Source organism: Rhineura floridana, chromosome 6 (genome assembly GCF_030035675.1).
Source record: "Rhineura floridana isolate rRhiFlo1 chromosome 6, rRhiFlo1.hap2, whole genome shotgun sequence".
NCBI lineage: Eukaryota > Metazoa > Chordata > Lepidosauria > Squamata > Rhineuridae > Rhineura > Rhineura floridana.
The window spans coordinates 48,259,298-48,271,827 of record NC_084485.1 but is presented as its reverse complement, the minus strand read 5'-3'; the positions used below and the strand labels follow the sequence as shown (position 1 = coordinate 48,271,827).

The 12,530-nt window shown below is 40.5% G+C and overlaps 1 protein-coding gene across 4 annotated transcripts in view; it reads left to right on the top strand.

Annotated features, from left to right (window-relative positions):
- The window catches only part of RBL1 (RB transcriptional corepressor like 1), a 59,525-nt gene extending 47,598 nt beyond the window's left edge, over window positions 1-11,927 (top strand). Inside the window, exons 18-23 of one of the 4 annotated variants that reach the window (XM_061631705.1) lie at window positions 533-604; window positions 741-819; window positions 4,849-5,015; window positions 5,874-6,170; window positions 7,520-7,684; window positions 8,106-11,927. In XM_061631705.1, coding sequence (XP_061487689.1) covers window positions 533-604; window positions 741-819; window positions 4,849-5,015; window positions 5,874-6,170; window positions 7,520-7,684; window positions 8,106-8,276 — 951 coding nt within the window. In that variant the 3' untranslated portion in view covers window positions 8,277-11,927. The remainder of the gene's footprint in view (window positions 1-532; window positions 605-740; window positions 820-4,848; window positions 5,016-5,873; window positions 6,171-7,519; window positions 7,685-8,105) is intronic. The other 3 variants (XM_061631704.1, XM_061631707.1, XM_061631706.1) reach the window with 3 other exon arrangements.
- The last annotated feature ends 603 nt before the right edge of the window (window positions 11,928-12,530 follow it).

Here is a 12,530-nt window from a genome sequence, read left to right as displayed (position 1 = left end):
TGGTGTTGGAGGAGAGCTTTGCTCATACCATGGACTGCAAAAAAGACAAATAATTGTGTTAGAACAAATTAAACCAGAACTGTCACTAGAAGCTAAAATGATGAAACTGCGGTTATCATACTTTGGACACATAATGAGAAGACATGATTCACTAGAAAAGACAATAATGCTGGGAAAAACAGAAGGGAGTATATTCTGTCCTTACAGTAGCCTTTTGTCCAGAGTATAGGTTGAATTCACAATACCCATCAGTTTTGTGTTGCCACACACATTATCCATAAAGACTATTACTGGCAGGCAAACAGCTCCTTGGGCTATATGCAGTCTATGCACATGCACCAGCACTTGCCCATTTTTATCTCAAACTGCAGCTCCCTACATTGTTGGAATTTCCTAGTAAAGATTAATTGAGTTTTCACAAAGAGATACAGGAGGCAGCCTCAGAAGCTCAGTTGGGCATGTAGAAGCTCTGTACCTTTTGATCCATGCAAGTGGTACATGAATGCTTTCCCTGTGACTACATTTTGTTCAGGTGTCCAAAGAGGAAAGAACTTTTCAGGACATAATGAAAAGCTATAGAAACCAGCCACAAGCAAATAGCCATGTAAGTATGTTCTCAAACTACAAACATTTTACCAAGCTTTTCTATAAAAGTAATTTTTATAGTTTTGAGATTTTTTTTCAGACTTTCTGTCAATTTATCAGCAATTAAAAAAACTGACTTTTTCCATGTGCTATAGGTCTACAGAAGTGTTTTACTGAAAAATGTGTCTACAGAGGTAGCATTAGATATAAAACAAGAAGAGATGTCACAAGAAGGTAAATGAATATATCTACTATTCTGAACTTAATTGAAATGTTTAAGGGAAAGCAAAGCTGAATGCATAAAATTCAAAACCTGATGCACATGTGTCTTCCCACTGGGAGGAAGGGCAGAATAGAAATCTAATAAATTAATTAATAATAAAATAAAATAAACCAGGGGGCCTGATCCCCACTCAGGGCCCTAACAAAGCAGATTCTAAGGTTACCAAGATGAAATGATGCCACTTGGTGAAAGAATAACATACAGTTTATTGATTACACAGTTGGAATATGGGTGTAGGATAATATACAATCAATGCAAAGAAAGCTTACAAACACCCGTTCAATTGGTAGATCTGGATCTCCTCAGTTGCTGTTGCATTGGTTCCCAAAATGCAATGGGGTGTCGCTCCCAAGGCCTTGGCTCTCTACACAGGCAGGTACCCTTTCCTTCTCCCAGAGTGAGAACAAAGAGTCAAGTTCACCTGCCTGAATTAGATACTTCTCTCTCTCTCTGCTTCTAGAAGCTGACATGAATAATGCAGGCTGGGAGTCAGATCACTCCCCTCAGAATGGGGGCATTAGCTTCTCAGAAGAAGGGGGTATGATCTTTCTCTCACCAGAGACCAAAGAGAAACTACCTTATCTAGGAATGCGGTAAGAGAGAAAAACATGCAGCTGTAGGATTGTTTATACTTTGAGCTCTGCTTGCCTGGCACAGCTATGCAAAGTATAATTATGCTACGTGCAGGAGTCTAACTTGATTGTGGCTAGAATAAAATATTCAATATATTGATCTCTGCCTCTGGGACACTGTATGAGGTGCTGTGCAAGTTTACATAAGTCTCCTCGCCATTCTTCTGCCATATCACCCCTAATACACCATATTCTGGAAATCAGTTTTGAAGCAGTGTACAGCAATATTAAAATACATATTAAAACATTAAAATATGCTGGAAAATGCAACTGAAAGACTAGGGCAGAATTTGAATTACAATATACTGAGATCAAGCACTAGCAACGGCCTGGGACTAGATATATGTTTTACAGGGCGCCTAAACATCATTAACATAGGTGCTAACCTAAGCTGGAAGGGAGGGCAGTTCCATAGAATTAGTTATTAAGGGGCAGGAACTTTAGAAGAAGTGCTTTTAGCCTGCATTAAAACTGCACATGTACACTCTCTAGAATTCGTGTCTACAAATCGGCTTGGAGATATGAGGCCTCTATATTATACAGACACAAGAGTGGCTGTATACTGTTGCCAGCATGGATTTTTCTCATTCTACAATGTTAAATTGAAAATAACCCCCATGCCATTCTGCTGCTTCCCATGAGCTCATTTCAAAACAAAACCTTACAAAACATACAGTCCTGAACTCAGAAACGCTTGCTTAATAACTCTCTTAAGTTTTCATGGCGATACACAAAACATTCAGAGAGAATTGAGAGTTCAAAGAATAAAACGAGAAAAAAATTCCAGGCCCCAGTTGGACTTTTTTCTGACAGTAGTCTCATAATTTGTTGAAATTAATTATAAATCAGCCTTGTTCACAGAGTACCTGTAATCCTGTTACTGACCTCATCCCATACTCTGACCTCCATCTTTTGCAGTTTAAAAGTTAAAAAAAATGCCTGACTGATTTTTAATTAATTTAAGAAATTTAACTTTGGAGTTGACAAGAACAGGCATGCTCAGTAAGAACCAACTGTCAGTGTTCTAAAAACCAGACTCACAGCTGTTTGGCTTGGCTAATCAGGTAGCCACACCCATGCCAGACATTGATTTCACTTGAGACAGTCATGAGTTCCCCCGAAGAATCCTGAGAAGTGTAGTTTGTGAAGGGTGCTGAGAGTTGCTAGGAGACACCCCTTTTCTCTCACAGAGCTACAGTCCCCAGAAGAGGGGCTGACTGTTAAACCACTCTGGTCACTGGAGCTCTGTGAGGAGAATAGGGCGCTTCCTAGCAACTCTCAGCATCCTTCACAAACCACACTTCCCAGGATTCTCTGGGGGAAGCCATGACTGTCCTAATTGGAATAAAGGTCTGGTGTGGATGTGGCTAGGGACAGCTTTGGTTTAAATTTGGGTGGGAGACTACATGTGCCTGTAGGGGGAAACCCACAAAACAGTGATACTGTTCACAATGTTTTCCTTTTGGAAAGGAAAGGGGCTTCCCCTCTGCCCAGTGCCCAGTCTCCTCCTCTCCCCTCCACCTTCCTCCCTACCCTTCCTCTCCCCTCCATGCCCCTCCCCTAGGCCAGCTTCACCTATCCTAAGCATGATTGTACAGGAGTAAATCCCACTGAACTCAAAAAGTATGCAAATGGTCAAACCTGCCCTCCTCCTCCCTCCTTTCCCCTCTCTCTTGCCCCTTCCTTTGTTCCTCCCGCCCCTCCCCCTCCTTCCCTCTCCCCTCCCCCTTTCTCCTCCCTCTGTGGTCAGTTTCACCTATCCTAAGCATGATTGCAGGGAAGTTAATCCCATTGAACTCAATAAGCATGCAAATGATCAATCCATTCTCAGCAGACTTGCACAGGATCCTGTTTCTTACCTCCCGGATTAAAAAGCAGAGAAATTCACTAATAGGCAAAAAAAAACCTTGCAGTTTAAGAACCCCTAGCTGCCCAACATTCACTGTAGCTGCCCAATTTCCCTGCTTTTTAAAGTTTGATAGAAATATCTGATTCTGTTGAGAGAAATTGTGTTTTTAAACCATTGTTTGTGTTTTTTTGCCTATTAGTGGATTTTCTTTTAGCCTCCCCTCACCCTTATTCATGGTTTCTCGTTGTATAGAACCTGTGGCTTAGTAAAGTTCACCATGAGCAAGTCAATGGTACAATGAAGAATACAGCTCAAGGGTGACTGATACTTGTACTATAACATTTTCTGTTATTTTGCTGTTCATTTAGTAAATATTTAAGTTACTTGAAAGATTTATACGATGCCCTTCAAAGTTGGCTTACAAAAACAAGATAAGATATAAATAGAATAGAACAAAATAGGAAAAAATATTTTTAAAAGACGAAGAACAGACCATATTTGCCTGGCACCAAAAACACACACATTGTTGTCACCAGGTAAGCTTCTTTATGGAGGGAATTCCACCAGAGGGGTGCCACCATTGAGAAGGCTGTGTCTCCAGTGGCCTCCACCCTAACTCTCATGGTGGAAGTACCTGGGGGAGAGCCTCCAGAGATGACCTTGTAGGCTTTTATGGGAGATGGGATACTTCGCCTGCTTGGGTTCTAAGATGTATATGTTTTTAAAGGTAAATAGCAGGACTTTGAATTATGCTTTGAAATGGGCCAGAAACCAGTACGGTTCTTTTAACACCAGTGATATGTTCCCACTGACCAGTCCCAGTCAGCAGTCTGGTGGCTGTACTTTGAATTAACTTAGGTTGCACACAGTCTTCAAAAGCAACCTCATGTAAAATGAATTATAGTTGATGAAAGGCACTCCTTGCCACAGAGGCTTCTTTGCCTCCTGCTACAAAGCTGGATCCAGTAGTACCCCTAGATTACCAACCTGATCCATTAGAGGGAGTGCCATGCCAGCGGAACAAGTTGAACACTATCTCTCTGAACAGAGAAGCCACCTACCAACAGAATCTCTATTTTGTTTTTAGGATTGAGCTTCAGTTTATTGGCTCTTATCCAACCCATTCTTGATTCCAGTACTTCACTTAAAGTTCATTCATGCGTCCAGAAGGCATGATGAGTATCTGGGTTGTTGAATCTGGCCTGAATTCAGTACATGTTGAATTGATTAGATGACTGGTTGTTTCACATACACACATTGGTTCAATCCACAATTACTGTAGTCACTTAGGCTATGGAATGCTGTACCTAAGTGACTTACTTCCAGGTAAACAAGCGTAGGATTGTGTTAGCCTGCTTTCAGCAACACTACAAATTAGGTGGATGGTGAAGAGTGAAGTATATTTATCTGCCTGTATCTCTATAATTTACATGTTTTTCCTCTACTTTTTAAAATAAAAATTAAAAGCCTGCTATATTTTTCTTCATCCATTTTAATAGACTCCCCCAGGAAGATGAACTGTTTACCTATAAGAACAAAAACAGAAATTTCCAAAGACTTGGAAAAGGAGGAGAGAGGGGATCTAATAAAATTTTACAACACCATCTATGTAGGAAGAGTGAAAACCTTTGCACTGAAATATGATGCTTCCAGCCATGATAATGTGGTATGTGGATCTCTGGTTCCAGTAACTGGTGGTAGTTTTATTACCCTAAATATAAACCAGGTTTCTAGACTAAAGTATGGTGCGGCGTGGCATGACCTGATCCTCTGGATCCCATAAAATCTTCAAGTTATTAAACTCGAACTCATGCTAAATACAGTTTTCTACACTTTGTATCAGAAAGTCATAGTGTGTATGAAACTTAGAACCTACAGCAGATAAACAGCATCCTGACATAATAGATAAGGGTGTTTGAATAAAACACTCTGAATTCCTGCTAAAACTACTCATATTAATCAATTCTAAAACCTCTTGTGTAAACAAGAAGAGTTAGCACTGTGGTGTACTTTGGATCATTAGCTTTCTAATACTATAATATGAATGGCTGCAAAGGGATGATGCGGAAAATGGCGACAGATGAGGTTGTCTTGCTCCGTGGCTCCCTCTTAATTTACTTCATCGTTCGGTTTTAGCATTTTAGCAATTTAACACTTTGTTAGTGTACTGTGATTAATGAGTCCAAAGCTTAAAGTTTACAACCTGAGGTGAGACAGATTTGCCCCTCTTGTATTTTAACTTGGAGTATTTTGTGGGTTTTTTCACATGTTGATGACATGGGAGGATTGTTAGGAGAGAAGCAAGGAAGTAGCGTTTTGTTTTGAAACAGCTTTATTGTTTTATGGCTGCCCTGCCTGTTTTTATTGCATTGAGTGGACAATGACGGTGAAAGATTTTAGAAGGAGAAGTGCTGAGCATTTTTTTCCCTCTGAGTAAACTCAGAGTGATTAAAGCATTAGGGTAGTAACTAGATCCCAGAAAAGCCGAAAGAGATTTATAGAACCTCTCTCTGCACCCGCACAGACATCAATCTTGGAATATTGCCTTCCCGTGGAAATTGAAAGAACATTTAATGAAGGAAATTTAAATAAGGGCAACTTTACTCCAGTTATGGCAGACTCACTGAATTTTACTTCCTTGGTGAATGATGAAGATAGCAGAGAGCTCCAGCTGGGAGAGTTTCCAGATACTTGTGATCAAGAACAGATGGGCAATTGGTCTCTTTTCCCAGAATTCACATGCAGAAATTATTTTTTATCATCTCCTGAAGATGGCACATTTTTGCACACTTCTGGCACTGTACAGCAAGACAACTCACTGGTAAGGGGCATAGAAAAGGAAACTCAGGTAGCCCTTGTTGAAGTATATAAATATCTCAGGGACCACTGTTTTCTCACAGCTCAAGCTTATGAGAGAATATTTCAAAGTCTGGATAATTTAAAGAAGGAGCTCTCTGGCCTTAAGGCCAATATGCAGGTCATAATTGAGATTGGGATCCTGACAACAGCTCCTGCACCAGTACCACCTAGTAAAGAAGCCGATAAAAACTGTTTTAACAGAGCTACATGTTGATATTTCCCACATTGATGACCAGGATTTTGGGGACCATGTGGGTGACTTCTTGACGGACTGGGAAAGACAAGGGACAATACCGCCGGATATGGCAGATGTGGAAGAAATTCAGGATGATATCACTGAACTTTCCCACCTTATGCTTTCTGACCCTAACCTTATTGTATTGGATGAGTGGCAAGAGGACTCATTACTGGAATTGATAGGTCAGACAAAGTTATGGGGCAGAATGGATTCGAAGATGAGTGTGAGGAACTGAGGAAGAAGCCAGTCCAGACAGGGACTCTCCAGACAGAATACAATAAGACCAATTTCTGTATCTCTATATTTAATTGGCCATTGAAGCAGACCATGGCTCATGGAAAAAAGGTGTAGAGGTGTTAGCAGAACTATTACCGGCAGTTGGGATCCTAAGGAAGGACTTGGGGAAAATGACTTGCACGTGTCTGTAGCCCCGGGGACATGGGAGAATAAGGGGTATTATTGAATTGACTTTTACTTGTTTGGTTGCAAATTTATATTCACAATGTCTGAGAGACTTTTAAGCCCTCTGAAACATCTTTCAATGTCCAAATACCCATAAAGTTCCATAATTCTGTGATGATACTTAACCTAGGTTTCAAGTAATGCATAGATAACATGTGGTATGTGAAAGAAAATTTTTATCAGATGTCTGCATTCTAATGGGAAATTCAAGCAGGTGCAGGATACATAGTGCCCCTCTAAATTGCTGTACAACATAATCATATTTAAGGTCTTAAACAGCAGAAAATTCTATTCAGAACCTGGGGCAGAATTAATGTTTGGTAAAGTGAGATAGAATTAATGGTAGCTATTTGATGTTGAATCGTCAGCTTTGGATAATGGATGCAGCAAATCTTGATGGTCTTCACATCTCCTTGGTGGTCAGAAAAGATCCCCCCAACAAGTTAAAGAGTATGACATATACATTCCAGAAAATTGTACAGATAGTCAAATCTACTTTAACAGTTGTCATTTTTGAGCTTGTCATTTTCTTCAGTTAAATCCTGTGTTTGCAAAATTAGAAAATGATTTTTTTATTTCTTGTATTTAACTCTGTAATGTTTCTTTCCAAGGTGGAAGCACCTCCCCTTTCCCCTTTTCCTAGCATTAAACAACCACCAGTGTCTCCTCGACGGATATCCCAGCAACATTCTGTTTATGTTTCACCACATAAGAATAGTGCTTGCTTGACACCCAAGACCGCCCTATTATATAAATTTAATGGGAGCCCTTCTAAGGTAAGATTCATGCTGTTTCCAACAACTAAGTGTTTAAAACCTCACCCATCCCTTTTCGACTTCAAGGTGGCCTTTTTTGAAGGATCCTAATACTATATATGGTAATCATTAAATATTTTAGATTGGATTTGTGCAACACCCTCATCCACCCTCAAGTTTCCAGTCAGCAAAACCACAGCTTTACATAAACTTTTTTTAAAAAACCAAAGATGTTATCCAGTTGTATTGGCATGAGTGGAACAGACTTTAGATTGTGCAATGGGATTTCCTCTCCCTCCCTCCAGAGTAGGAAGGGTGGGGGAGTGCACAGGATGCAGTGGGGAGGAGAAGGAGAAGTCTGCTTAACAACTTTGAAGACTGATATTTACAGTATGTTCAGTTATTGTCAGCTTTGATTGCTATGTTTTTTTTAATTTGACAGAGTTTGAAGGAAATCAACAATATGATAAAACAAGGAGGGCAGAGAGCTAAGAAGAGAGCAATATCAATTGACAGTGACACAGAATCACCAGCAAAGAGACTGTGCCAGGAGAATGATGATGTTTTACTTAAACGTCTTCAGGATGTTGTCAGTGAAAGAGCAAATCGTTAGGTCCACAGGAATACTGGGGGGACCAAAGCTTGTTCAGATCTATCTTGTGTAGCTCAAAACACTGCCCTCTCTTTCAGCTTCCTATTTTGCTTATGGTAGGAAGATGATGGACTAATCAAAGCATTGAAATGTACTGGTTTTTTGATACTTCCTTTTTAAAAGTGAAACTTAACAGGTTTTGATCTTTCATCCTACAGCTTATGAATGTTATATAGCAGCATTCTGTATATAAAATGTGTACAGAAGTTTCTTTGAAAGCTATAAAAGTTGTGTATTTTAACATTTCATGTATATTTGAACAGTAGCAAACCATTTAAACTCAAATAACTCCAGTGGTAAATGCTAACTGATGAATGTTCCAATGCAGATTAGAAGTTGTGCATTTTTTAAGTAGCTAATTGCTTTTTAAGTTATATTTTGAAAGTTGGAGCCAATTCTTATTATGTGGTCCAGGATTTTCATGCTGCAAACCATCACATGTTAGGGAAGTAATAACCAGTCAGTCATTCCTTAGGGTGCAATCCAACTTGTCGAAGGCTGGCAGAAGTGGAGCTGGTGAAAGAGGTCGCCACATCCATCTACGTTCAGGAGCTGCTGGGAGGGGAGGATGCTGGCTGTGCCTGCAGGGCGCAGTGGAGGAAACTAAATACATGTTCTTTCCGCCACTCCTTTTACTGGCTGCCAGGACAGGGCCACAGAATTGAGCCAAACAGGCTCAGGGTGTGGCATACTTTATCCTCCCCTTGGTTCTGCCCCCAACTCATGCTGCAATGCCCCTTTTTCAGGCCTTCTGCTGGCTCCACGCTGGCCCAAACAGGCCTGGTGGGGGTGTTCTGCAGCTGCGTCCAGGGTGAACTTCTGCCAGCAGAGCCCGCCACCCTACATCCTTCCTCCTCTGGCGCAGCTACACAGCATCCTGAAGCCCCTCAGCCTGGTGTATCTACCAGGAGAATTGTGCCCTTAGTGTGATTATTCTCTTGGTTTGAAGTTCACTTCAAAAATACATTGGTTTTTATTCTTTAAAAGAAAATTATTACCTTCTGTGCATTATTTTAATGTGAAGTAAGTAGGACAGTATATAATGTTTACTTTTAATGATTCACGTGGTTAAACCAGATGTTTGCTATTTCTTGGTGGAATGAAAAGGTGTCACCTTTTAATCAGATGCTTGGATAGTGTTTTGATTTTGAATCATGAGCATAACGGTAAAGTGCTGTACTCTTAGCTGCAGCTACAATGGCAAACTTATTGAAACAGGGATTGGGATTGTTGCTTTTTGGATTTTGCTTTTGCTGCTGATACAACAGCAAAAGTGAAAGTGGTATTCAGTCTTTTATCACAGCCTGTATTGGGGAAATGTCTATTCTTTTGCTACCTCATCTGAATTTGCTTTCTTAAAGAGGCAGTGAGTTCTGCTTTTAGACAGAAGCGCTCCTTGTAACTCCCAGAGTTTACAGTGCAATCTCTGTAGTGCTGCTAACCTACATACTGTACGCCACTTGTGAAACCAGGTCGCTCACACTCTTCAGTTGCTGTGTTAGTTCATCCTCTAACATGGCTGTTCACACTTGATGAACTTGGCTATACATTACTACTGCTTGCAAAGGAAGCAGCTGTCTCTGTCTCACATTCCAAAGACCTTATTCCTGCAACTGTCCCAATATGCAGGGAAAGCTGCAGTGATTTGAAGCACTGACTGAGCCTTTCTCTTCTCTTAGGTAGAAAAAAATATCCCCACCAGGACATAGGAGTAGGAAAACCACCATGCCTGAGGGGAAGTAGTCATGTTTATAGCTTGAGAATTAACTGGTCCCCCATACACATTGTAATGTTTATGGGGAATTATTTTTTAAAAAACAATTCAGCAAGCAACAGGGTACTTTGGACAATACATTGTTCTTAGGACTTGCTGGGGCTCTCACTCCTTCTGAAGAAGACAGGAACAAATGAGGATTGAGCCAGTGCTTTAATCCACTCCATCTTTTCTACCTGTTGGACTACTTGATGGCAGGAAACCTTTGGTATTCTAAACAGTCAGAGCTGGTTGCTTCTCCTATGAACAGCTACTATTTGTAGCCAGTGTTATTAGATTCCTGTTGTTAGCTCCTATCCCGAAAAGCATAATTTTGCTTGTGTAGTATCTACACAAATGTAAGCCTTGTTGAATTGGGTGTATTTGTATATAAGATGATTATGTAACTATTGTAGGGGTTTAGTCTTTGTTTTCTGTCATTGGCAAGGGGTACCAACTTTCAACCCTTGATGCTAAAAGGTCTCTAAAGAATGCATTTGTCTAGGGGCGCAATCCAACTCGTTGGAGGGTGGCAGTCGCAGAGGTGGTGGAAGTGGCTACCACATCCAACCTCCATTCAGGAGCCGCTGGGAAGGGAGGATGCTGGCTGTGCCAGCAGGACTCAGTGGAAGGAAACAAAATGCATGTTCCTTTCCTCCACCCCTTTCCTGGAGTATCGGCTGCTGGGATGGGAGATGCAGGACCCAGTCGAATGGGCTCAGGATGTGGTGTAAGTTCCCCTCCCCTTAGTTCCACCCCCAGAACACCCCTTTTTCAGGCCTTGCACCAGTCTTGGCTGAGCCAGCTGGGCTCCAGCTGCACATAGGAGGCAACAGAGTGCCCCAGCTGGGCTCCGGCTGCACACGGGGGGAATTCTGCCAACAAAGCCTGGCTGCACTGATACCCTTCTCCACAGCTACATTGACACCCTTTCTCCTCCGCTGCAGTTATGCTGTCCTGAAGCCACTCAGCCCAGTGTAACTGTCAGGAGGATTGTGCCCTAGGAGTACTTTATGAAAGCATTGGAAATGTAAAGGTTACCAGTTTGGCATTCTGGGGAGAGAGTTGGTTAGTTGGACAAATTGTTGAATCCTCAGCCCTATTGGGCTTATGCTAGCAAGGCAGAAAGTGTGTATGCATTGTCTGTCTCTCTCTCTCACACACACAAACACACAATTTCCCATCTCATTGGTCTTAAAGAAAGGGAAGATAACTGGCGTCCCGTGACTGGCGTACTTTTCCCCCTTTATCTGGGAGCATGTTGGCCTTTAGTCAAGATTTTGATATACTGAAGTTTACTAGTCTAATGGACAATAAGACCAAACATTACCAACTAATCTGAGAAACAATTATAGTGCTGTATGACAGAAACCTAAGTATATTTGTGTTTTAATAACTGGCTAGGGAAGGAAAATTCCCAAGTGCTGCAAGATCTAAATATTATGCTTTATATAAAATAAGTAGCCCTGTGGCAATGACAGCTTTGAAAAAGATATGTTACTTTTTGAAGTTTGTTACATTTTACAGTGTAGCATAAAAATACACTGAGCTCTATACCCTTTTAGCTAGATGTAGTTATTTTAGTGCATTTTTCCAGTTGGTTCCCATGCATGCTTTCTCAATTTATCTGCCCTCCAGACATACTTGTATTTTCAGGTCTTATCTCAAAGGCTGATGCTGACATTTTTACTAATAATGATTTGACTGGGTTGTATTAACATTTGTATTAATTAATACATTTGTATTAATTAGTTCATTTACAAGAGGCTATTGATGCTCCAGATTAAATATTTGGCTTGCTGGAAGAAAATTAAACATTTATTATATTTTGGAAACATCTTTGTAAATATGAATCTTAAGTAAAAAAAACAAAAACGTTCTGATTGCTTTGATTTTGATTGATTTGTTCTCTTGCTTCAGTATGGAAATTGTATGCAGGGCCTGAGATTTCTGATGTGAAAATACCAAAAGAACGAAAAATTGTCAGTTTCCTTAAACTTTCTAGACAGAGTATAAGCAAGGATGTAAGGCTTCTTGCATGGAGTAAAAAGGGAACAAGGTTCTGCAGAGAGAAGAAACTTGAAAGTTGTTGCTAACAGATTCATCTTTGGATTTCTATCATATAGGATCTTTTGAGTTGCCTGCTATTCCGTGAAGAAAAGTCAGTTTCCATTGGGCACACCTAAGCTTAGAGGCATACTTAAAATAGCCTTTTGGATCCCAGTCACAAATACAATACAAAGTCTGACAAAACATTTCCAAGAAACAAGTTTAGGAAAATAGCTTTCACTTTCTGTTCAGAAGAAATGAAACTCAAAAGGGCAGGCAAGGGAAAGAGAAAATGAATACCAGAGTTTCTGAGGATTGGAAATTTTATCCAAAACCACAGAATGCTTTAAAGTGCAATCTAATACATGTCTACTCAGAAGAAAGCTCCATTGGATTCAATGGGACTTACTTCC